Here is a 26,397-nt window from a genome sequence, read left to right on the forward strand (position 1 = left end):
TTTTAGTTGTTTCCTTAATATCATAAAAATTATTAAATAATTCTACTTAGGATCTAAATATAGACCATATGTGTAATTCATTGATAAATCTTTTAAAATTCTTGGATTCTTCCTTTATTTCATTTCAGAAGTTCCCCATTTTGGTTTGCTTGTTCACTAAGAATTTCCCACCATATGTACTTTGCTGATTGTATCTTTGAGGTGCTACTTAACATGTTCTTTTCTCTGTATTTCTATATATTGGTAATGGAATGCAAAAGCTTGATCAGGTTCAGGCTCAATTTTTCTTTTTTTTCTTTATAAACTACTGTATAAAGTATGGATATTTTCCCTCAGGAGGCATATAATGGCTGGTTGTCTCTTCCTTTATTTAGCAGCCATTGAGGATGTGTATTGTTAAGTATTAGCGTAGGCTGCATTATTTAGTAAGACAGCCGCTAGCCACGTGTGGCTACTGAACACTCAAAATGTGGCTAGTCTGAATTGAAATGTGCTATATATGTTGAATTTTAATACTCGGTACAAAAGAATGTAAGATATCAACTTTGTTTATAATGATTATATGTTTTAAATGATTTTTTAGATACCTAGGAGTAAATACAAATATTAAGATTAATTTCACCTCTTTTATCTCTTTTTAAATGTAAGCAAATTAAAAATCACATAATGGCTTGCATCATAATTCTTTTGGACAGTGTTGCTATAAGACATAAGGAAAATGTCAGATCCAGTTCCATTTTCTCTGCTTTTTATTCCTGCTCTCAGAGCAACTTATAGTCATTTCTTTGCTGTTGTGTTACTTCCACATTTTCAAGTAACATGCTTATCGCATTTATTGAGCACTTACTTACTATGTAACAAGTATATTCTAAGCTCTCTACCTTATGAAGTCATTTAATTCTCAGGCAGTCTTTTCAGAGATGTTCTTGTCCTCAGGAACAGAAAGTTAAATAATTTACCTAATCACAAGTCAAGAGCTTGGATTTAGTTCAGTTCAGGTCCTCACTCGTGTCCAACTCTTTGCGACCCCATGGACTGCAGCATGCTAGGCCTCCCTGTCCATCGCCACTTCCAGAGTTTACTCAAACTCATGTCCCCAAAAATTGAGTAGGTGATGCCATCCAGCCATCTCATCCTCTGTCGTCCCCTTCTCTCGCCTTCAGTCTTTCCTAGCATCAGGGCCTTTTCCAGTGAGTCACTTTTCAAATCAGGTGGCCAAATACTGGAGTTTCAGCTTCATCATCAATCCTTCCAGTGAATATTCAGGACTGATTTCCTTTAGGATGGACTGGTTGGATCTCCTTGCAGTCCAAGGGACATTGAAGAGTCTTCTCCAACACCACAGTTCAAAAGCATCAGTTCTTCAGCACTCAGCTTTCTTTGTAGTCCAACTCTCACATCCATGCATGACTACTGGAAAAACCATAGCTTTGACTAGATGGACTTTTGTTGGCAAAGTAATGTCTCTGCTTATTAATATGCTGTCTAGGTTGGTCATAACTTTCCTCCCAAGGAGTAAGCATCTTTTAATTTCATGGCTGCAATCACCATCTGTGGTGATTTTGGAGCCCCAAAAGTTAAGTGTATAACTGTTTTTATTGTTTTCCCATCTATTTGCCATGAAGTGATGGGACCAGATGCCATGATCCTAGTTTTCTGAATGTTGAGTTTTAAGCCAACTTTTTCACACTCCTCTTTCACTTTCATCAAGGAGCTCTTTAGTTCTTCTTTGCTTTCTGCCATAAGGGTGGTATCATCTGCATATCTGAGGTTATTGATATTTCTCCCAGCGAGCTTGGATTAGATTTTTATTAAAATTTGGGCAGTGGACTCCAAGGCCCAGGCTCTTAAACACTTCACTTTACTGCCTGCTCTGCTTACCCTCCAGTTTCTTTTAATTTTTTTCAGTTGTAAATATCATTGCAACTTCCTACTATTGAAGATTTAATTTTTCCTGCATACCTCCTATTCTCCATTCCAACTCCCATCTACCCCACCACCACCCTGCCTGGGACTTCTACTCCCATCATCCTCCCAGGTAAACTGCATAATTGTTGTTAAACTTATATTCAGTATATATTAAGTATACACAGATAATTTTGTGTTCTGTAGTATTTCCTTTCTATTTGAATATTTTTTGCCTTCTGGGAGTAGGGGTTTTAACTAAAAGCCTGGTATGTTTATGCAGACTCTTTACCCTGACGTATTTACCTATTCCTTGTTGGGTCAAGTAGTTCAACTGCAGTTCACTCTCTATAGTTTTTCTTCTCTGTGAGCTTGTGGCTCTTAATATCCTCACTTTGTTAATATATATGCCCTAGTAATATTTGTTTATATAATTTGCTTAAAGGCAGCAAGGATTTGAAGAGTCATGATCTGGGGAGAAGGAAAGCTGAGGAGGATGAGCCAACATTGAAAAGTGTATCTGTGTGTGTGTGTATTACATGTATTTTCCATCTTTTCTAGTTCTTGTAGGGAGTTTGCTCTGCTAGAAACTAGACTGATGTGTCAGAAATAGAAGTTCAAGGTGATAACATCACATCTCTACCCCAGATTCTCCAATAGCTTAATAAATTATTTAGGACAAAAACCAGGTCTTTACAGTTTACTTTCCAGGCCTTGCATGTTCTGAGTGACTATATAAATGAGACTAAAAACAGATGGGTCTGAAGAGACAGATGGAAGAAAGCACAAAGTTGTTTTACCACTCACCAGTATATGAACAAGTATAAGACCTAACATTCTAAAGGAATATACTCATGCTAGTGGGAATCATTTGCATTTAAACTTTCTTCTAATATTTTCATTATTTTTAATTGAGATATAATTACAGATAGTTATAGTTTAAAAATGTTTGCTTCAGTGAGTTTTGGCAAATGATTATACCTGTGTCCCAGCACCTCAATCAAGATAGAAAGTGCTTCCATCACCCTAGAAATTTTCCTCCTTGTTTTTCTAGTTAATCTCTTATCCTCAATGGAGGCAACCACTGTTCTGATTACTATCTCTATAGATCATATTACCTTTTTAGATTCCAAATTGTATCACTACCATGTTGGTCATAGTGCCATAAGTCTTTGCATATTGTTAATATATTTTCATTGTTCATATTTCACCTAGTTTTCATCCCAGATTCTTGGTATTTTAAGGTTAAGTCTGTTTGGTAATCTACTGGTCTAGCTCATAGCCTCTTTGATGAAGAGTATAGAAGCTATGCTGAACACCTGGTCACACATTATGATTAAGTAATACAAGTAACCGGGTATTTTGGAATATACTTAAAGCTCAACATTCAGAAAACGAAGATCATGGCATCTGGTCCCATCACTTCATGGGAAATAGATGGGGAAACAGTGTCAGACTTTATTTTTTTGGTCTCCAAAATCACGGCAGATTGTGACTGCAGCCATGAAATTAAAAGACGCTTACTCCTTGGAAGGAAAGTTATGACCAACCTAGAAAGCATATTCAAAAGCAGAGACATTACTTTGCCAACAAAGGTCCGTCTCATCAAGGCAATGGTTTTTCCAGTGGTCGTGTATGGATGTGAGAGTTGGACTGTGAAGAAAGCTGAGCACCAAACAATTGATGCTTTTGAACTGTGGTGTTGGAGAAGACTCTTGAGAGTCCCTTGGACTGCAAGGAGATCCAACCAGTCCATTCTGAAGGAGATCAGCCCTGGGATTTCTTTGGAAGGAATGATGCTAAAGCTGAAACTCCAGTACTTTGGCCACCTCATGCGAAGAGTTGACTCATTGGAAAAGACTCTGATGCTGGGAGGGATTGGGGGCAGGAGGAGAAGGGGACGACAGAGGATGAGATGGCTGGATGGCATCATTGACTCAATGGACGTGAGTCTGAGTGAACTCCAGGAGTTGGTGATGGACAGGGAGGCCTGGCGTGCTGCGATTCATGGGGTCACAAAGAGTCGGACACGACTGAGCGACTGAACTGATTGAATACTACTAAAATATTTAAAAATTAATTTTAGAATCCCTTTACTTTAGAAGCCTTTATGTTTACATGGTGAGTCACATACATTACCTTAATCATCATTAGCCTTTGGAAATAGGCTGGGGGAGGTGGTATTCCCCATTTATAGGTGAGAAAAAGATTCAACAAAAAATAATTGACATATACAAACTCCCTTTCCCATTAACCAGTGGTTCCAGGGCTACATTTTTATTCTTTTGCCTATTCCACTATTCTGGGCTGCATGTACACAAGGAAAGGGTCAGCTTATATTCCAAAAATCAATTTCCTTGTTTCTTCTCTGAAATTTCATAGGTTGCCCATTCCTTCCATCCTCCAGCATAGTGTTGAGCACTAAAAACATACATCAAATAATTAGTGCTGTAACCATTTTTCCTGCTTTACAGCACAAGGTTCACAGGAACTTTAGAGATAAGATGACTTTAGAGATTTAGCAGTGCATTGACTTTTCACCATAATATTTACACTTGAAGCATATTTAAAGGATCATAGAATGAAAAGTACAGCCAGTCAATAATAATCTGTACTCTATACTTCTGTTAATATAGTAAGTATAAAATTCTTCAGTAGACCAATAAAAATATGCCTATGAAACACTGCAGTACATATCCTAAACCCATTTTTATCCTTAAGCTACTTACTTGTTAAAGCCCAGAGATATTGCTGTGACCATAGCCACCTTGCTTCTCACTCCAGCTAAACAAGAAAACACTAGACTGTCAGATTTGGATGGCTTTACTTCTTTGTACTTCTCTTTGAAGTCCTTTGGGTTCATCTGTAGAGCTTCACCTACATCATCCACTGAAAGAAAATGTTAAGAATTTCATTTAAATTTTAGATACAGTCAATTAGTGGATGTATGTTTTCCTAACAAATCAGGTTAAAACACATCACTTACATGGTATATTGACAGACCCAGGGATTTTTCCAGACTCATAAATTTCCCATGGCTCTCTAACATCAATTAACATAATTTTTTTAGACTTCAGGAGGTTTTTAAGTTCCTTATAAGTGACACCTTCACAAATAGCAGTACAAAAATTGAGGCAGCTTCTTTTTATTGACTTCAAACCTGGAAAGAATAAAATAAATTAGCTATCTTCAAAATGACACTGTTATTATCTGGAAAGAGTAAGTCAAAGGAGTTTTCCTCATGTTCAAGTCAGCTCACCATATCAATCTTTTGACTTCTTATATAAAGTTTCATTTTCATAGTGGAAAGAACAGGGGTTTTAGAGTCAGATAAATCAAGGTTCAAATCCTGGCCTGCCCATTTAGCTCTGTGACCCTGGGCAGATTACTTAAACTCTCTGGGAGAGTAAAATCAAATAATATTATTTAACTTTTAGAGTTGCTGTGAGGTTTAAATAATCTATACAGTACACAATAATCTCTTTTCACCTTTCCTTCATGATTTATGCACATTGTTCCCTTCTGAAGGGAACACCTTTCTCTCTCGTCTCTACCAGGCACTCTAAGCCTCCTTTACAACCCTGTTAAATGTCACTTACCACTTCCCCTTTGATCAAACACTTCCACTTCTACGTATCCATTTCCGTAAAATACTTATACACAAAGAAGGGTGTACATATACAAAAAGAAGCGTGTACAATGATAATTTTTGAAGAACTTTTAATAATAGCAAAGAAATTGGAAACTAAAATATCCATCAATAAGGGACTAGCTTTAGGGTAATTCATAGTTATGGGATATATGCAGTGGTTAAAAGTTTTATGTACTGCCATGAATACCTAAGCTTCTGAATACCTAAGTGAGAAAAAAAATTACAGAAGAGTAAGTGCAGAAGATCACACTATATATTAAATATTCCCCAGTGGCTCAGCTGGTAAAGAACCTGCCTGCCAATGCAGGACATGCAAGAGACACATGATCCCTGGGTTGGGAAGATTCCTGGAGAAGGAAATGGCCACCCACTCCAGTATTCTTGTGTAGAAAATTCCATGGACAGAGGAGACTAGTGAGTTACAGTCCATGGTGTCACAAAAAGTCAGGCATAACTGAGTGTGCACACACACAGATTTGTTGTTTAGTTGCTAAGTCATATCCGAGTCTTGTGACCCCATTGACTGTAGCCCACCAGGCTACTCAGTCCGTGGGATTTCCCAGGCAAGAATACCCAGATTAACATTTCCTACTCTGGGGGATCTTCCAGACCCAGGGATTTAACCCTTATCTCTTGCTTGGCAGGCAGATTTTTTTTACTGCTGAGCCACCTGGGAAGCACATACATTTATATAGGTATACTCCTATCTGGGGAGAGTATATAAAGGAGTGTGCTTTATTTGTTTTAATATAATTTTTGCTTTATTGTTTAATGAATATAATCATGTATTACAAGTATTTTTAAAAAAATGAAACAGGCACCTTTTCTCTAACACCTCCAACTCCATCCTTTCCAATGCAGTCTCACTTGACTGGGTTGTGTATGGTGATGGTTTATTTGTGTCTGTCTTACCCCCAAATGGGCTTCCCTGGTGGCTCAGATGGTAAAGAATTTTCCTGCAATGCTAGAGACCTAGGTTTAATCCCTGGGTTGGGAAGATCCCCTGGACAAGGGAAAGGTACCTACTCCAGTATTCTGGCCTGGAGAATTCCATGGACCCATGGGGTCACAGAGTCAGACATGACTGAGCTACTTTCACCTTCACCCCCAACTGGTGAAGTAAACTGTATCCCAGAAGGATGTCTGTCAGATTAGGAGCTCAATAAATGATTGCAGACTAAAGGTAAAACCAAATAACAGAATTTGTATGAATGACACATCTTCAACTACACAGGCTGTACCGAGTTACAAGGGAATAACTGGGGCGGGGAAGTGTTACACTGGCGCCCCTGTATCTTTATCCACAAAAGTTGTTGCTAAAGGAGAGGCAGCATATTAAACAGAGATAAGGGACAGGAGGTCTGCTCTGAGTTCTAGACCACCTCTTCCACTAACCACCTTCGCTTCTCTGGCTTCTGTTCGGCCAGTTGTGGTACTATTACAGGCCGAACGAGGTATCTGGGTTTGATCAACCCGTGAGTGCTGCTCTCTAGTGGGTCACAAGTAAAACTCGCAAGACGGCTTCTCATTGCCACTCTCCAAGGCAGGAACTGGCCACTCAGCTCATTTCCCTGAGTCGCGAATTGACCTTCATTGCTCAAGTCAAGCACCAAAGCTTTCTAACTGTTCCCACGAGAGCCCCCTGAAGTCATGTTTACCTCTCTGCGTCTGCCGAGAGCAACCCCAGACCCCAGTAGCCCGGAATCTGAAGAAACAAGGACTGTAAGTGGGTGTTACATTCCCAGGGCTCAAGTGTACTGGGTCTGACTTTTAACTGGAAGCCTTAAAGAAGCAAACACGGTCACGAACGCCATCCTTTCCCAGGGGCTCGTGGTTAGGCGTCCTCCCTTTCCTCGGGGACCACTGAACTCACCCCAGAGCACAGCCTCCGCAGACCCGAAGATCGTCCGGCAAGTACTCCAGGGCAGCAGGCGCTGCAGCACCATCGCTGCTAACCACTTCGTTCTCCTGCTCCTTCACTTCCGGCCGCGCGGCGAGCGGTGCCGGGCTCTCGAGCGCCCTCCAACTAGGCGCTGGCCGAACCCGGTAGTGCCACTAGGAGTAATCGCGAACAGAAACGTGCCCTGTTTTAAAATTTAAAATATTAATGGGAAAGAAATTTAGGGTTGGGAAGAAACTGAGGTATGGGCTTTTTTTTAATTTTTTAATTATTTTTTTTTAAGGAGAGGCAAAGTTTAAAAGTGAAAAGAAAATAGAAGGCAATATTTAAAGGTATAAAGTAAGAAATTCCTCCGGTTTACTTCAAAACAAGGATTCTTATGTATTGGATTAAAGCAAACTTTAATACATGGACACTTTGCTAAGAATCACTCTTAACTCCCATAGCTGACTCCAACTGATGTCAGTATTAAGATAATCTCATCTTTTCCTCACTCATGATGATAGTTGACTATATTTGATGATAACATGAATGTGTTGGATGGTTGGATTGCATCACCGACTTGATGGACGTTGGTTTGAGCAAACTCTGGGAGTTGGTGATGGCCAGGGAAGCCTGGTGTGCTGCAGTCCTTGGGATTGCAAAGAGTAGGACAAGACTGAGTGACTGAACTGAACTAAGTGTGTTAGTTTGCAATTGCTAATGTAACAATTATCAAATTTATTGACTAAACACAATTTTATTATGTACAGTTTTATAGGTCAGAAGTCACTTGGTGAAAATTAAGGTGTCAGCAAGTCTGTGGTCCTTCTGAAGGTCCTTCTGAAGGTCCTTCTGAAGGTCTGAAGGTGTCAGCAAATCTGAAGGTCCTGAAGGGGAGCATTTCTGTACTTAACTTTTACATCTACTGAAGGTTGCCTGAATTCCTTGGCTATTTTTCCCTTTCTCCATCTTCAAAGCCAGCAGTTTGTCATCTCCACATCTCTCTCTGACTCTGATCTCTGCTTTTGTTGTCACGTCCACTTCTCCTAACCTTTTTGCCTCTCTTTCACAAGGAACTTTGATTACAGTGAGACCATTGGGATAATCTTAATCATATGTGCAAAATCTTTTTGCCGTGTAAGCTAATATAATAATAGGTTCTTGGAATTAGAACACATTGTATGTAGTTGTGGGGAGAGCATATTAAGCCTGTTAGATAAAGTTTATTACCTTGTTTTAAATTTGTTTTCAACTTGGTTTATTACCTTATTTTTATTCTCAATTTTGTTTCCCAAGGATAATGAAAGCCATATTAACTGCAAATTGATTCACAGTGAAAATTTTAAAAATAAGCTTCCAACTGGCATTATTAAAGTATGAATCCAATGAATAATTTCATGAAGGGTGTAGTTTTAAATTATTCAGTTTTAATATTTTAATAATAAAACCACTTCAGATTTCTATACCAATGACATCAGTTACAATTATGTTTTTTCCAAGTCATTTGGAGTTTAACCGTAGTCTCTGTGAAATCTACTTTGTGGACTAACTTTGAACTAAGATATCATTAAATACTGTAGATTCAAGTACTCTCTGTAGGATCCCCATCATAAACCACAAGTAGAATGGACACAAATATGAAAACGATGTACTTCAATGAGTCACATTTAATCTAATTTATACTTTTGCAAGAGCATTTATTACTAAACAATTCTTTTTCAAGTGTTCATGGCTACTTATTTGAGAAATATTTTTCTGTGTTTTTTTTATTTTTTTCCTGAAGAGATGAATTTGTCCTTCTGTAACCAGCAGAATGCCAAACTTAGTTTATTTAAGAGGCTTAGAGCAAAAAGATCTTGTCAAACAGAAGTACTGATCATTGCTCCTTGAATAAATGTCCCAAGTTCTTCGTTCAGAGTTAGTTTGAGGGAAGGAAATAAGGCTTAAAGTGGGATGCAAGGGAGAGAAATCACGTAACTTTTCTGGGAGAGGTCTACTAGTGCTGAGTTGATATCAATCATTCATTCTCAAACAACTCATTCTATTTTTTGCCACAATGCAGGTGAAAGACAATTGGAAAGGAGGGGATTCTTAAGAGACTTAGCACTTTTTCCATTTCTTTCTAAATCCACATCAAGCCCCCACATTTTAGATAATTCAATGAAAAATTAGGAAATTTATTGCCTTTCATGCAACATTTTTTTCAAGAGTTTCTGTCAAAACTTCTTTTGATGCAGCATTTTCACTGCCAATCACTTATTGAAAATACCTGCACAAGTACTCACAGATAAATGTACACCAAGAGGGGGCTGATTGGGAAAAAAAGATGCATCCAGTGGAATTTTAAACAACCAGTGAAAAGAATAAGGTTAGTATGGTGATAAGTTCAAAATATATAATCAAGTGAAAAAGAAAAATCAAGTTGTAGAATAGAAGGTAGACCGTAATCTAACCTGACCATGATCTCTTTTAACAAATGGTAATCATATAAAAATGTAGTACAAATGCATATCATGTGCAAAGACAATTCCTGAAACTATACACAAGAAACAGCAAATAGAGGAGAGGAAATGTTACCTCTGAGGAAGAGAATGGGAATGTGGAAAGGCAGAAAAGATGAGGAACGTTATACCAAACTCTCATGTATTACTTTTATAATAAAGGATGTACCTCTTAAAACACATGATAAAAGCTTAATATATGTATAGCCTATAGCTTAGCAAAGTACTCCATACATTTCCAGACAACAGTGATGGTAATATTAAGATATTTAACATTATTTGAAATGTATATACAGCTGACCTTAAGCACACTTATATTTCTGTTTGATGTTTTGTCATAATGTCTTTTTTTTTTTCCATAATGTCTTGACAATAGCAATAAAAGTATACTTACTAGGTATTATTGAAAAATAATTTCCCTCCTTTGAAGCATCCATCGAATAATAAATTTCACTTTAACTGAAAAGATAAATAATTTGAAGAACATCAGAAACAAAATCTGTTAGACAATTTCCCTTAACTCATGTAAATTTTGAAATGGAAATTGCAGTCTCTGGAGATTTGGGTACATCTGCTGGAAATCAAAATAACTTTGGAAATTCATCATTTTCAAGAAAAATTTAAGTATTGTATCATGATTTGCATAATTCATAAGTTTCTTTTTATGAGAGAGAACTTAAAATTTCATATTCTGATTCAGTCCCCTCCTTTTTTCCTGGTAAATTGGATTCCAGTACATGATATATTTAAAAAACTCCTTTGATTATAGTGTCCTTTATTTATTTATTTTTAATTTTGGCTGTGCTGAGTCTTTGTTGCTGTGGCTTTTCTCTTGCAGTGAGCCAGGGCTACTCTTTAGTTGGGGTTAGTGGGTTTCTCATTGAGGTGTCTTCTCTTGCTGCCAAGCAGGGGCTCTAGGGCACATGGGGTTCTGGTTCAAGCTGCTCCTGGTTAAAAAGCACAGGTTCAATAGTTGTGGTTAGTTGTGGTTAGTTCAAGGTGCTTAGTTGCTCTGTGGCACGTTGGAGCTTCTCTGATCAGGGATAGAACCAATATCTCTTTTATTGGCAGGCAGATTCTTTACCACTGAGCTATCAGGGAAGCCCCTATAATGCAATTTAGTATTCAAATTATTTAGATTTGCTCATTTTCATGTCCTTTTTTCCTCCATGTTCTGTTTCCAATCCAATGTTAAATCATTTATGAAGCAGACATTTTTTACTTTAAAATTACAACACAACCTGGGCTTATTTGTGGAGTATTTTCTTTTTCCCTAGGGGAATACATGATTCCCTACCCTAATACATGATTATGTACCCCAATACTTAGCACAATGACTCACATATTTGTATTCAGTTGTATTTGTTGAATGAATGGTTTCCATACACAGAATGCCAAAGTCTAATAACTTCCTTTGCCAAGTTCTCTATGTGTAAATAATTGTAAATAATTTAAACTATTTCTTAAGAAATGAACCAAAGTTTTTAAAAGAGAAAATCAGTTTTGGGGGGGTTTATTTGTAGTAACTTTTGACTCGTAATCCAAAACTCTCTCCATAAGCCCACATCTGTCCCTTGTCTTAAGAACTGCTAAAGATTACGAATCTAAAGACATTACGAAATGTCTCGTAGCATTTATCCATAACTAGGGTGGATGTTTGCTATATCATTCAAACAAAATATTTTTCAACCAACTACTTTTACTAAACATATGCAAAGTGCAAACACTTTGAATAATCGAGCTTCAAAGAGGTTTAGGTATAGGTCAGGAAATTTTCAAATAAAGAAGAACGGCAGGTAAAGCAACAATAATGAAAAAAGGCAAGAAAACGTATGATGTCAGATGTGACTTAACAGCACGGAAGTCGGAGGCAGTCTGGGCAGGGTGTCCAGCCACAAGTGGGACTTAAACCCCACTCCGAGAACTCGGGAGGTGGGCAAACTCCAAGCTCTATCGGGATCCAATGAGGAGTCTATTTAGGTTACCCTAAGATTAGCTGGGGTCTACCTACTCCTGTGTAAGTACGGGAAGCAGTTGCGACTGCAGCCAGCAGAGCCGGGTGTCCACGCCCAACTCCGGGTAAGCCGCCACGCGAGGGGCGGTCCCAACTTGTCCGGACATTGGGGCGGGCACACGAGGCCCTGCCCCTGCCGACGGGAGGGGCAGCTGCGCAGGCGCAGTCTGATGGGGTTGTGGACGCGGCTGCTCGGCCTGTCAGGGTGAGTTGCGGGTCCGGTGCTGGATTGCCTCATTTTGTCCAACTTCGTTTATGTAACCCTGGCCCTTTGTGGCTTGAAGGGCTTGGGAGAGAACCCTCTCCCCGCCTTTCTCGGTCCTTGGGGGCTCCAGGCGGTCACCGAGGGCCACGAAAGAGTGGCGGAACCGGCAGGGTGTCGGGGCGGCAGCGGGAGGAGCCGGGGAGGCGGGACGGGGCCGCCTCACCTTGACCTAGCGGGGCGGCGACCCAGCAACCTTCCGGCCGCCCTTCCGCGTTCAGCCTCGCGGCGCATTTTCTTTTCGGGAATTTGGGATGTTTTTGTTAGAGACCAGAGAAAGCGTGTCTTACCAAGGTCTTCTGGAAGCATCGTGTAGTATTAGGAACCCTGGAGATGGACTGCCTGGGTCCAGATCACCATCCACCACTTACTGGCTCTTGGCCTGTGCTAATCACCTAACGCCTGGCTGTCTTTCTTCAAGTGTAAAATGGGGGAAATAATAGCAACCTACCTCATAAAGTGATTGGTGGTTGGGAGAATGAAGTGGGTTAATATCATTGAAGTCCTTAGAACCGAGTGTGATGCACGAAAAAGTGAGTGCTGGTCATCTTTTTGAGCCTGGTACCCTTTTAAACCTCTGAAAGAATTTTTGTCCCTTTCTTCTCTCCCCTCGCACCCTTGCAGAAAATAATGGCCCAAGCGTAGGAAAATAATTTTTTTTTTCTTTCTTGAGAATATGGGCTTCTACATGCATGGCCTTAAAAAAAAAAAAAACAACTTATAAACAGTTTAGTTGCACATCCTACATTATGGACAGATATTAGGGTAATGCAGAAGTTGGAAGTTGGAAAGTTTTATTAGGAAACCACCTGAGAAAAATGGCCATAATTTATTTGTGCTGAAAAGACTTAACATAGCAGGCCTGAGACTGCTGTCCTTAAAAAGGTCTGCTTGCAAGGTTAGCCCTTGCTTGGCTTGCCTGGGAACAATATGGTTTATTCTGTAAGACATGGTTTATCCAGAAGTTACTAGCCCCATAAAAATCCTGCACCCGTGAGTGTGTAATGGGCTTCTGTGAGCAGAAACGTTGCACAGACATTACTTATTGGGGGAAGGATGTAGGGTATTTGACCAGTCTTGGGAGGGAGAGAATGGTAAGGAAGCCTGCATTTGGATTGCTCTAGACTTCACCTGTGTGTTTTTCATTATGCTAGTCTGTGTGTTCACACTACATTGCTGCAATAAACGTTAGCCGTGAGTACACCTCTATGCTAGGTCTTGTGAGTCCTTGCAGTAAACCTCCACATGTGAGAGTGATCTCGAACTCCCCAGACACATTATTGATGATATGCAATGTGTGAAGCTCTAATAATTGGAATTTTTTGTAATAATTGGACTTTAATTTTGTCTCTTTTTACGTGAACGGGGAATTGAAAAAGAAAGCTATACAGATGAGTGACTGCTTAATAGTAGGTTACTGTCCAAAATGACTCTATGTTTAGACATATTGCATGTGTCAGAAAAATCACTGGAAATTGACTACATTGCCACATTTGAGTCAGTGTTTTTGAGAAAAGGCATAAGTCTTTTATAGATTCTAAGTATCTGGTTCTTTTGGTTCCTCTGCCAGGATTAGCTATGTATTAATGCTCGTCTTTATCAAGAGTTTACCAGTGTGTGCACATGTTAGTTGCTCAGTCATGTCTGACTCTGCAATCCCAAGGACAGTAGTCTGCCAGACTCCTCTGTCCGTGGGATTCTCCAGGCAGAAATACTGGAGTGGGTTGCCATTTCCTTCTCCAGGAGATCTTCCCCACTCAGGGATTGAACCTGGGTCTCTTAAATTGCAGGCAGATTCTTTACCATCTGAGCCACCATTGGAAGTTTCAAGTTTAGCTGTGTGGGGGGTGTAAAAATATGACCAGTTTCTTATGGACCATATTTCTTGGATGCTCTTAGTCATGCCCATCTCTTTTTCAGGACATCAAGTTACAATAGTTGTAACAATAGTTACAATGGTAAGTGTGTAAGTTTAAGGGTGGAAATATCTGATTTGCAATCTCTTTTGTGTCCTTTCTGTCAGTAAAGTAGAAGACCAGATGATATTTGAAAGAGTAGGGAGAGGAGTTGGAGATTGGGAGAGTGAAAACAATTTCAGATTGCTGTGTAATAAGTTGACCAGAAGTTGTAGTAGATAATGGGATGTCTTGATCTGTTTGCAGTTGTGGTTGTTAATTTAGTAGACCCAGTCGCCTTTCGTACAAGACTTTTTCTCCAGCCTCTTTGGATACTGTCATGGAGAACGTGGTTAATTGGCTCATCTAGGATTGAGATTGTTAGTGGGGTGACATAGTAGCCATTAGGCTGTGTACACGTATTCTGTTCTTGCTAGGTACATGATAAGGTTGTACTCTTTGTACACCTGCCCTTACCCTCACCCCTCCCTTTCCCCACGATGTCTATTTGAAATTAAATGTGGCTATATGACTTGCCCGTAAAACATAAGCAGACTTGCACCATTTGCAAGTAAAGCTTGAAGAACCAGCGCTAGATTTTCTGCTTCTCTTCCTCCCTTCCCTGCTAAGGGCTTGTTGAGATGTAGCCTCTTCTCAACCTGGGCATTAAAAGAGAATAGGAGTGGCTGATCAAGCAAGCTGGCAGAATTTGAAGTTGTGGTCAGAGAATGGAATACTTGAATTAGTGATTTTGTGAGGTTGAAATGTAGCCATAAGTTAATGAAGTAGTCTGGAGGGTGAAGGCAGAAAGAAATGAAGTGGTCAGAAACTTGGAGGCCTTCTTCATCTCTGTAACCTTGAAGGCATTAATTTATTGCAGTGTTGTTCAATAGTGATGACCCTTGGGCCTAAGGAAATGGCTTTTAAAATGGTAAACTCAAAAGCTTCCTTATGTGGAACTTGGTACAACTAAATCAGGATTCAGAATTTATTATTGAATTGAGTGATTGTTCTACCTTGATCAACCAAAGCATATACACAACCACAAAAATTACAGTATAGCTTAGCCAGGTAGCACCATGATATTAGGTAGGATTTAGGATATGTGTGTGCTTAGTTGCTCAGTTTTGTCCAACTCTGCGATCCCCGTGGACTGTAGCCCTCCAGACTCCCTCTGTCCTTGGGGATTCTCCAGGCAAGAATACTGGAGTGGGTTGCTGTGCCCTCCTGCAGGGGATCTTCCCAATCCAGGGATTGAACCCAGGTCTCTAGCATTGCAGGTGGATTCCCATCAGGGAAGCCCATGAATACTGGAGTGGGTAGCCTCTTCCTTCTCCAGGGGAACTTCCTGACCCAAGAATCGAACTGGGGTCTCTTGCATTGCAGACAGATTCTTTACCAGCTGAGCTACCAGGGATATAGTGGTTTTTAAAAAATGCATTAACTTCTATCTAAAACCTTTAGAATTAACTTTGAATTTTTATGAAATATAAGAGATTTCTTAAAAATATATTTAGAGGTAAATAACAGCATGAACAAAAAATTAAATTCTGTGTGAGACATTATACAACTTTGCTGTTGAAAGTGTGGTCTGTGGACCCAGCAGTGGCTTCCTGCTGGGAACTTTTTAGACAGGCAGACTCTCAGGTCCTGTGCTAGACTTGAATCAAAATCCACACTTTGAGAGGCTCTCCAATGTGACTCATATGCACTGTCCTGATCTCTTAAAAAAGCCAGGGTCTTAGGGAGGTGAAACACTATTCTCCCATTTCTTGCAGGAAGAACAGCTGTCGATTTAAGATACTGCTGTAACCAATTGAATCATTATTCAAAAAAGCAGATGTTTTGGGTTAGCTGAAGAAATTAGAATATGATAAGATATGATATTAGGGAATTACTCTTAATTTTCTTAGAAATAATGATGTGACTGTATAGGAGAATCTCCTTAAGGAATATATGTTGTCTGCAACTTCTAAATAGTTCAGCAAAAAAGGATGTACTCACATACATGTGTAGATATGTCTATATACACATTGATATTTAGATAAAACAGATATGGCAGAATGTTCCAGATGTGGACTCTAGATAGTCTATGGTGTTCGTTATACTGCTGTTTCAACTTGTGTGATAGTTTTAAATTTTTCATAACTAAAAAATGGGGAAAAAACACACAAAAAAGGCAAGAGCTTAAAAAGTTGGAAATGTATTTCTCTCTCTGTAGTCCACTGGGTCGTACAGTGCAGGAAGGGTGTCTGTACTGTGCTTGGCACTTGGCATCCATCCCTGGCTTGTTGAGGCTTTTCCAGCTCCCACTGTTTCGTAGCTGGTGAAAAAAGAGAAAGGGCGAGGCGAGCACAGGAATCAGAGGTGGCATAAAGTTTATTTTTTTTAATTCACCTGGACATCATACATGTAGGGAACTGTTGGTTAAAGTCAGATGTAATGTGGCCTTTGTGTGTTGGTATAATAAAAATTTCTTTAGTTTCAGCTGATGTTTCCCTCTTTCTCCTCTGTTAATTTACGAGGCTCGTTAAACTTGAAGTCATTTTAATATGCATTAAGTCAAATACATACAATTTTTAATTTTGAGGATTAATGTGTATTTCCCCCCAACCCCCAATCTTTTCAGTAAATAACAGATGCGGGTGAAAGAGCCATCCAAAGCTTCACCTGAGAAAGCTAAGAGAAGTAAAAGGCCTCCTATACCTCACGATGAAGACTCGTCAGATGACGTTGCTGGTAAGTTATGATGTCTCGCATCCTGAACAGTGTTGCAGAGGACGAATCATATGTGCTTTTAATGAATAAATCCTTTGCTCTTTATTTTAGCCATTTTCTGCATTACTTCAAAATCAGCTTGTCGATTTCCAAAATACCCTGTTGGCATTTTTGCTGAGATTTTGTTTATTTTATAAAGTAACTTAGAACTGGCATCTTCTCTTGTTGTTTCTCATGACTATTAGAACCGAGCCCTCAAGCCAGTGAGGTTGGTTGATGACCTTGAGGGGCTTCCTGGTTTGTCTTTCTCTTTAGCCTCATGCCTTGGGTTTTAGCCTCTGAGGATTTTCCTTACTGACTTTACCAGTTCAGTTCTCCATTTAAAAAAGATGTTTTTAATCTGTTATTTCCATTTTGAGTGTTTTTAACTTGGACAGTGTTTCAGGACAGATTGTTGAATTGAGGGAAGTCTGAACTATGTCTTTAAATATTTGTTCTGTTAATACGGTGTTCTTCAGGGGTTTGATTATTCTTATAACTCTTTTGCCTATCTACCCTAGTTACCGTATTTTCTTAAAGCCTCTAAAACTCCTGTTTTCCTTTTCTTTTTGTCTGCTGTTCATTTTTATTTTTTTTTTAGTGTGTTCAGCAGTGTCTCTTTCATCTTCTTTTTGGTTTTACCTTCATTTTATTTATTTTTCCTGAACTCTCTGGTCCCTTCCCTTTGTGTTGCCACTTGAGCCTCAAGTGTTCACTTTTTTGTGTGTGTTTTCCTCTCATGGCAGTGATAGTGCTGCCATTTTTGCTTTTCCTTCCTTCCTTTTTCTTACTATCTTAGCACACAAGCTTTGATTTTCTTTGATTACCTATTCTTTCATGTAGAGTTGCCTTTCTTGGGCCAGTTTGGTTTAGAATATTTGTGTAAGAAGGAGGGCCAGAGCACTGTTGAGACCTAACTGTTGAGTTTGAGCCCAGTTAGCCTTTACTTCTTTCCAACTACCAGGATTATTCAGTCCTGGGCTTTTTCAGAACCCAAATTCTCTCGCTTCTTTCCAACTGCCGTAGGAATAAGGCTGTTCTCTGCCGTTATGGCTTGCTTTTTTATTTTCACTTAGTGAATGAGAAATCCCCTTCTTTCATTTCTTCTGAAAACAAAATTGGATAAAGGGGAGCTCCTGCCACTGTTGTTGCAGCACAGAGATGTAGGTTTTGTTCTGTAAGCGCAAAGCACGCGTGGTTCTCTGAATCCACTGCTGTGGTGTTCTCTGCACTTCCTTCTGTGCGCACTCCTGTTTGATCTCCACTGCTTTGAGGTGGACGTCTTCCCATTTAATTTGTGACTTTGGGCTTCAGCTATGTCCTGGTTGCTCTGAGAATGAACTTTGCATTTCTGCTTTCTGTTCTTTTTGCCCTTGGATAGTTTTGGGGAGGAGAAAGGGGAAGTGTTGATTTTATGTCACCATTCGCACGCTGGAAGCCCTCCTTGTAAAATTTTTATTAATATTTTTAAAATGTGAAGATTTTGATTATTGCTTTTGATTTATGAATGTGAAACAACTATTTGCTTTTAATACATTTTTATATTTTTATTCAGGAATCTCTAGAGGACCTGTTTGTCAAATGAAAATTTGACAATTATATGATTAAACAAATTGCAGGAAACTGAGGAAATTTACTTATTAATGTAGAAGGATATTTTTCACGTTTCCCCTCCTCACAGAAGGTAGTAAATACTGTTTAAACACTTATAGGAAAACCTCAGACTTTTAAATTTGTTTATACTTATAAAAAGTATATACAGTTGAGATATTTAAAAGCTAGTAAGTTTAATTGAAGAACCTGGAACCTTTTTATCTTGCATTCACTTATCTCTGAATTCATTAACAATTTCAGTTTTGTATGTCTGAATTGTAGAGTCAGAGACGGTTAAGTTGTACCTTGGCTACATTTTATGCTAGAGATGATTCAAAAGGAGTGTGGAATGATTTTTCCCTTAGAATTTTAAAATATAAAAACTCAAAAAGTGATGACTTTTGGTAAACCATTTCTAGTTCTTGTGTGGTCATTTTTATCAGTCTTTGTCTAAACAGAGAGAGATGCATTTTTTCAATGGCATGCATCTTTGCTGTTCAACCAAAGGACTTCAGAATTACTTCTTTTATGCCAATTCTTACAACTTGCTCTTGGTGTAAAATTAGAAGTTTTAATCTTTTATCAGATTTACATTTTACTTTTGTTGAAATTATGTATTTTAATTTGTCACATTCTTTGTCTTCAGAATGAAATGGAAGTAATATTTAGTCTCATTAACCAGTAGATAAAAAGGAATGCTTTATGTTCAGAAAGGAAAGTAGAGAAAATTGAAATGTACGTACTCCTGTTTCCCTCTTCAAGGTATTCAGTCTCTGCCTTTGTTGTTTGATTTTGGCAGATAGCTGTAGGTTTGGTATTTTGGACATTTGAGGTGGAGAAATTGAAGAGTTCGGTTATTTAGGAAAAATGGAAGTGTACTGAGCCCTTGGGAGACAAATATGGTTATTTGAAGAATTAAGAACATATTTGCTCATTTTGGCCTTTTGTCTCCACACAGTGCACATAGTTGGAATCTGTTATAAAGGACAATTAATGGCCATGCAAAATATATTCATTATTCGGGAATATTCATTGAGAAGAATTCTTGTTCCTGCAAACTATGCCGTTGTTTGTTCCTCTCTTTTCTTTCTTTCAGCAGTGGTGAAAATAGTATCACAGCAGGGCTAGCCCATGGGAAAAATTTTTACTTGTGTATCTTAGTGGAAAGAAAATATGTTCAAAATGCTTGAGGCATAGTAGCTGCTCAATAAATAATCTTCTTAATTTATTTATTAAACTTTAATTTTTGAACTAATTTTAGATTCACAGGAAGGTACGAAACATATGCAAGGAGGCCCCATTCACTCTTCATCCAATCTCTTCTGATTTAATATCTTGTATTTCTATCGCACAGCATCAAAACCGGGAAACTGAAATGGGTACAGTGCTTAGAGCTAATTCAGGTTTCACCAGTTGTACATACATGTGTATGTATGTGTGTGTATAGCTTAATAACACGTATAGCTTTCTATAACCAGCAGTGTCAAGATACTTGACTACACTCTGGCCACTCCGAGTTCTGCTTATGTATAGCCACACCACTGCTCTCCATCGAAAGTCCCTGGCAACTGCTAATGTGTTCTCCAACTCTATAATTATGTTATTTCACAGATGTTTTATAAATGGAATCATTTGTATTCTTTTAAGTTATTTTGTCTTTTGAATCTTTGTGCTTTTTAGTTAATAGTATTTTAATATTGTTGACTTTTGCTTGCTGATGTTCAAATTTTGTTTTGCCTCTTTCAGTAGGTTTCACTTGCCAACATATAAGTCATGCTGTCAGTGTGCACCATGTAAAAAAAGCAATAGCTGAGAACCTGTGGTCAGTTTGCTTGGAATGTGTAAAAGAAAGAAGATTCTGTGATGGACAGCCAGTACTTCTTCCTGATATCTGGTTGTGCCTCAAGTGTGGTTTTCAGGTGAGAAAAGTCTCTTTTCTGTGACAGTTTGTCTTAAATATTTTCCTTAATTGCTCGCTGTGAGTTGGACTGTTGGTAGTGCTTAGAATTTAAGATAAATTTATTCTGTGTTTAGATAGAACTCTCCAAGGCCAAGCTTAGAAATGTTTAAGGTAAAGTAAAATGTACATTGTGTTCAGAAAGTTATAGTGCATGGTTTATAAGTATTTTGAAAGGGAATCCAACCTACTTGCAGTAGTTCTCATATGTGGACCCTCCTTTACCTATTTGTATTTACTTAGGAAATGGATCCAAGCCTTTTTAAGAAATCTTTTGGGATTCATTTTCTTTTCTACGTGAAGTGGTTTTTCTTTTTTTTTTTTGCAGAGTATCTTCTCTTAAGAGCTTAGACGCAACTGATATTATTAACAAGGAAATTTTTAAAGAAAATTAAAAGTATATATGTATATTTTTCAATAAGAGTTATCTTTATTATCTCATATAGAAAGCCAGAAGTAGGGTCACTCTTGAGTCAGTTACTTCAGTGGAAAAAACATTAAAAACTGAGATGTCTTCCATTTTTCTGCTGTGCTATCCTATTCCACGGTTTCAGGATGGTCGAAGATGTTTCATGCATTATGTATCATACAGCAATCCCCAAAGGTCAGAAGGAGGGCAAAAAGTACATCCCTTCCCATATGTAAAACTTTTTCAGAAACATACATTAGACTGCCCCTCATGGCACATTGACAGAAATTGAATCTCATTTCTTTACTTACCTGGTGATGGGAGTTACTGTGATTGGTCTGAGTCTCAGTAGTTTTCAGTGGAGTTGGGTGAGGTGTGTAGAGTATTAGAAGTGTGTGTACAGGGGACGGGCACTGCTGCCCTGTGAAGATGCTCAGTGTTCCACTGTGCATCAGAGAAATGGTATGGAAATTAACTTGGCTCATGCCTGTTTTTACTGTATGACAAGAAGTAAATTAAATTAGCCTCTCTGCAAGAAGTTGAGTTTAATGAGAATCTAAATTGCTTTCTGAAACTTTTTTAAAAAGTTTAAAACAAAACTCCCCCCCCTGCCAAATTTCAGCCATTTGTTTTTTTTTTAATCTTTTAATTCCTGTGGGGTTCATTAGTTGTGTATCAGTTAACATTCTTATTTACAAAGACCAATTTACATTCAGTTCAGTTCAGTTCAGTCGCTCGGTTGTGTCCGACTCTTTGTGACCCCATGAATCGCAGCACGCCAGGCCTCCCTGTCCATCACCAACTCCTGGAGTTCACCCAGACTCACGTCCATTGAGTCAGTGATGCCATCCAGCCATCTCATCCTCTGTCGTCCCCTTCTCCTCCTGCCCCCAATCCCTCCCAGCATCAGAGTCTTTTCCAATGAGTCAACTCTTCGCATGAGGTGGCCAAAGTACTGGAGTTTCAGCTTTAGCATCATTCCTTCCAAAGAAATCCCAGGGCTGATCTCCTTCAGAATGGACTGGTTGGATCTCCTTGCAGTCCAGGGGACTCTCAAGAGTCTAACACCACAGTTCAAAAGCATCAATTCTTCGGCACTCAGCCTTCTTCACAGTCCAACTCATATCCATACATGACCACAGGAAAAACCATAGCCTTGACTAGGTGAACCTTTGTTGGCAAAGTAATGTCTCTGCTTTTGAATATGCTATCTAGGTTGGTCATAACTTTCCTTCCAAGGAATAAGCGTCTTTTAATTTCATGGCTGCAGTCACCATCTGCAGTGATTTTGGAGCCCAAAAAAATAAAGTCTGACACTGTTTCCACTGTTTCCCCATCTATTTCCCATGAAGTGATGGGACAGGATGCCATGATCTTCGTTTTCTGAACGTTGAGCTTTAAGCCAACTTTTTCACTCTCCACTTTCACTTTCGTATCTGACATATCAAGAGTGTGCTGCGTGCTGCTGCATGCTCAGTCCTGTCCAACTGTTCGTGACCCCACGGACTGTAGCCTGCCACGCTCTTTTGTCTGTGGGAGTTCCCAGGTGAGAATACTGGAGTGGGTTGCCATTTAAGGATAATTTAGGTTTTGATTAATTTGAAATGAACTTATATGGAAGTCATACAAAGAGTGTTCTATTTATCTTTAGGGATGTGGTAAAAACTCAGAAGGCCAGCATTCATTGAAGCATTTCAAGAGTTGGAGAGCAGAGCTTCACTGTATTATAATTAATCTGAGCACATGGATCATATGGTAAGTTAGATTTGGTTAGTACTTGTGTCTACTATAAAAAGTATCTGAGTTTTATAAGGTAATATATCTAAAGCTATTATATCAGCTTGTGCTTTTAAGCCTGAACACAATCTGTAAAATAAGAAAATTAACATCCATGAATATAAAATTTAAGTAAGAAAGAAATTTAGTCATACCTCTAGTTTTCTTTAACATTTTCTCTGTACATTAAAGAAAAATTCTTGCTAGTTGATTTTGCTAAATTAGAATTCCAGAGGAGGAAAGTATCAGTTCTTCAATAGTCAACTGGTTTGGTAATTCTCTACAGGGGATAGCCTAAGCATATATGGTTTGTGAAAACTTAAGGATCTCTCAGTTTCAGTACTGTTGTCATTTGGGTTGATAATTCTTCATTGTGAAGGGGCCTGTCTCATGAGAGGACAGAGTTAGCCCTGGCCTCTAACCACTGGGTGCCAAGAGCAGCTCTGCCAGTTGTGATAATCAAAACTGTCTCACAGCTTTGCCAAATGTCCCCAGGGGTGTGGGTGGGGCAGAATTGCTCCTGTTCGAGAGTCACTTGACATACCCACATCAGCTTCTCCCTTGTCTCTTTCATGTCCAGTTCGTTCCTGCCTGTACCTGAAAGTATATAAATCTGTTCATTTCTCTCTCGAGCCATTGCATCTACCCTGATCTCCGGCTATTCCTGATGCCATCCAATCTGCCATTACACAGAGTGATGTTTTTAAAATGTAAATCGGATCATGGCAACCCTTGCTTAAAAACTTCTCATGGCACTCCATTACACTTAGGATAAGTGACCCAAACTCTTAAATTTGAATACTAGGCTCTGTATGAACTGTCCCCAGTTTTGTCTGTAGATGTATCTCATTGCTTTTGCCTCACCCTATGTATTTCCCTTACCCCTTAATTTAAAGACAAAAGTGGATAAATACTAACTATTTCTTGATGTGCAAAACTACTGAACATGTTTTCATAATATTTGCTTAAATTTATTTCTTTTTAGGTGTTATGAGTGTGATGAAAAATTATCAACACATTGTAATAAGAAGGTTTTGGCTCAGATAGTTGATTTTCTCCAGAAACATGTTTCTAAAACACAAACAAGTAAGTTCACAGCAGTTGCTAAAGAAATTTGTATTAAGGTATAATATTTTATAATTCTTATAAAGAAATGATACATTTATAAAGAGTACTTTGAGTTTTAGTGTGACCTCTCAGTATGAGTGCTGTGAATTCTTAGGTAGCGATTTTGTGATGTTATCTTACATAACTAATAATGAGAAGATGGAAAGGATAAGTTACTGGATTGTGGGCTTTGGAGTCAGATGGTGCTGAATTTGAATTTCGGTTCCACCTAAATAATTTAATTATCTATGTGACTTTAACTTCTTATTTATATGATACTTCTATCAAGTGGGATTGTTGTAACGCTTAGACATGTTCTCTAAAGATTAGGAAGTAATGTGTATAAAAATACTTACATAAACCTTGACACATATTTATGAAATGACGTCTGTTATTTGTTATCATTGTAATGCCATCCTGACATTCACTACCTGGAGTTAGGCTAACCTGCCAGATTAAGGGCTCAGTTCCCAAAAGATTGCCCTCACATCAGACACCATTCTCAGGCTAGGAGTTCTCAGGCCCCCTGCATTTCTGACCAACTGGCTATCAGGGTGCCCACTATCTTCTTAGTTCAATAATTTATTGGAATGACCCAGAACATAGGAAAGTGCTATACTTAAAATTATAGTTTCAATATAGCAGCAACAACAAAAAAAAACACAAATCAGGACCCGCCAAAAGAAAAGATATAGGCTGAGATGTGGGAAGGTACCAGACATGAAGCTTTGTATCTTCTTCCTGTGGGATCAGGATGCATCACCTTCCCAGTGCAGTGATGTGTCAGTACACCCAGGGTATTGTTAACCAGGGAAGCTCACTGGAGCTTTGGTGTCTGGAGTTTTTAGTAGGGTTTCATTGTATAGGCGTGGTTGATTGAATCACTGGCCACAGGATTTAACTGAGCCTCCAGTATCCCAACCCTCTAATCACACGTTTGCTCTTTCTGGTATGGCTGGCCCCCATCCCGAGTCATCTCATTAGTGTACACCCTCTAAAGTCCCACATGAATAAAAAAGATACTTTGCTAACATAAACTATCAAGAGTGATGTGAGGGGCCCACCATAAGTAGAATAGATTCTCCAGTCACTCTGGTAATCCAAGGATTTAGAGAGGTCTTCTCAGGAACTTGGAACAAAGAGCAGCCAAATTCTTTATTATGGAAGTGATGTATATGTTGTATTTTCTTATCTAACATACAAGTAATATGTAATACATGTTAATATATATTAAGAATACATAGAGAAGCAGTTTATTCAATCAAAAATGTTAAGTGCCTACCACTTAATACTTTATTTGATATGAAGTGGTAAAACAAAAGCAGGTTTAACTTGTCCTCATGGAGTTTAGAGCATAGGGAGAGAGACAAACGTAACACACATGTAACTTCTGATAAGTGCTACAAAGGAAAGGAACAGATTGCCATGATAGGTGGTCTCATGGTCATAGTGATCAAGAAAGGCTTACGTGGCTGGAGTGTGGTTTGCTGGCAGAGAGCAGAATGTGATGAAGTTAAGATACGGTTATCAGGTTATGAAGAATACCATAGGGAATTCCATGGTAAAGAATTTTTATTTTATTGGAAAAGTCATGGAAACTGTTGAAGTGCTTTAAGTAGAAATGTAGTAGTCATTCCATCTTTTTTAAAAATAAAGATTACTCTGCCAAATGGAGAATGGACTGTTGTGCGTGAAGAGTGGAGGTGGGGAGATCCTTAAGGAGGTTATTGGGGTAGAGCAGGTAAGAGATGAGGAGGGGTTCTGGTGGAGAGTGGTGGACTAGGTGTAATGAGTGAGGGAGAGTAGGAGGCATCAAGTACGGATCTCAGGATTTTGGTTAACAAGGCAAATGGGGATAAATGGCCGTGATAATTTTGAAATGCCTTTGGAGCAGGAATTGAACTGCTTAGTAGGTGGCATCAGAAACTGAAAAATTATGTAAAAGTATAGTTTTCAGCTGTGTTTTCTGTAGCCCAGTAGAGAATGATTTTTATTAGCTATTGCTCTGAGACAGTAATGGTGAAAACACTAGAGGAGGAGCTAGAGGAGGTAAACTCAGGTTCTTGGACAGCAGAAGAAACGATTAATTTTATCACTCACTCATTGGAAAATATGGTGGTTGTAGATATTTAATACTTAGAGAGCAGATGTTGGTCTTGATGGCTGTCTCCTGAAGGCTGCACATTACTTTCGTTGGCCAAAAGAAGAAATGCAGGGACAGGATGGCATGGGTGCCAAAAATACAGTTGTAGAAATTATTCCCTCTGGATTTTTTACATTAGAGTTTCCTTGAGGTTAAGAATAAAGACAGTCTGATTCCATTGAATTTTACAGATTTCTTGTATATTTATTATCACAAAGGATATTGTAAGGTAGGGAGTGTAGAATGGGACAAAAATCGTGGGGGGATTTGACATTCAATTCTGACTCTTTTCAGTCACTAGCTCTGTGACCTGGAACAGATTATTGTTTATCTGAGTCTCAGGTTCTTTTATTTCTTTTCTTTTTTTTTTAAATATTAAATTTATTTATTTATTTGGCTGTGCCAGGTCTTAGTTGCTACATGTGGGGTCTTTAGTTGCAGCATATGAAGTCTAGTTCCCTGACCAAGGATCAAACCCAGGCCCCCTGCATTGAGAGTGTGGAGTCTTAACCACTGGGCCACCAGGGAAGTCTTGTCTGAGCCT

General features: G+C 38.8%; 2 protein-coding genes across 10 annotated transcripts in view; one reads left to right on the forward strand and one right to left on the reverse strand.

Moving 5' to 3' along the window:
- TSTD3 (thiosulfate sulfurtransferase like domain containing 3) overlaps positions 1-7,541 on the reverse strand; it is a 32,081-nt gene extending 24,540 nt beyond the window's left edge. For 2 of the 3 annotated variants that reach the window (XM_005210852.5, XM_059889859.1), the window contains exons 1-3: positions 7,431-7,541; positions 4,892-5,065; positions 4,635-4,794 (exon numbers count right to left, since the gene is read on the reverse strand). In XM_005210852.5, coding sequence (XP_005210909.1) covers positions 4,635-4,794; positions 4,892-5,065; positions 7,431-7,503 — 407 coding nt within the window. In that variant the 5' untranslated portion in view covers positions 7,504-7,541. 3 annotated transcript variants of the gene reach the window in all.
- A 4,586-nt stretch (positions 7,542-12,127) lies between these two features.
- USP45 (ubiquitin specific peptidase 45) overlaps positions 12,128-26,397 on the forward strand; it is a 73,006-nt gene continuing 58,736 nt past the window's right edge. For 5 of the 7 annotated variants that reach the window (XM_059889818.1, XM_024996806.2, XM_059889819.1 and 2 more), the window contains exons 1-5: positions 12,128-12,159; positions 16,741-16,850; positions 20,208-20,380; positions 22,479-22,582; positions 23,589-23,689. In XM_059889818.1, the coding sequence (XP_059745801.1) occupies positions 16,751-16,850; positions 20,208-20,380; positions 22,479-22,582; positions 23,589-23,689 (478 nt within the window). In that variant the 5' untranslated portion in view covers positions 12,128-12,159; positions 16,741-16,750. The remainder of the gene's footprint in view (positions 12,160-16,740; positions 16,851-20,207; positions 20,381-22,478; positions 22,583-23,588; positions 23,690-26,397) is intronic. The other 2 variants (XM_024996805.2, NM_001206181.2) reach the window with 2 other exon arrangements.

The sequence above is a fragment of the Bos taurus genome, chromosome 9 (genome assembly GCF_002263795.3).
Source record: "Bos taurus isolate L1 Dominette 01449 registration number 42190680 breed Hereford chromosome 9, ARS-UCD2.0, whole genome shotgun sequence".
Taxonomy (NCBI): Eukaryota; Metazoa; Chordata; class Mammalia; order Artiodactyla; family Bovidae; genus Bos; species Bos taurus.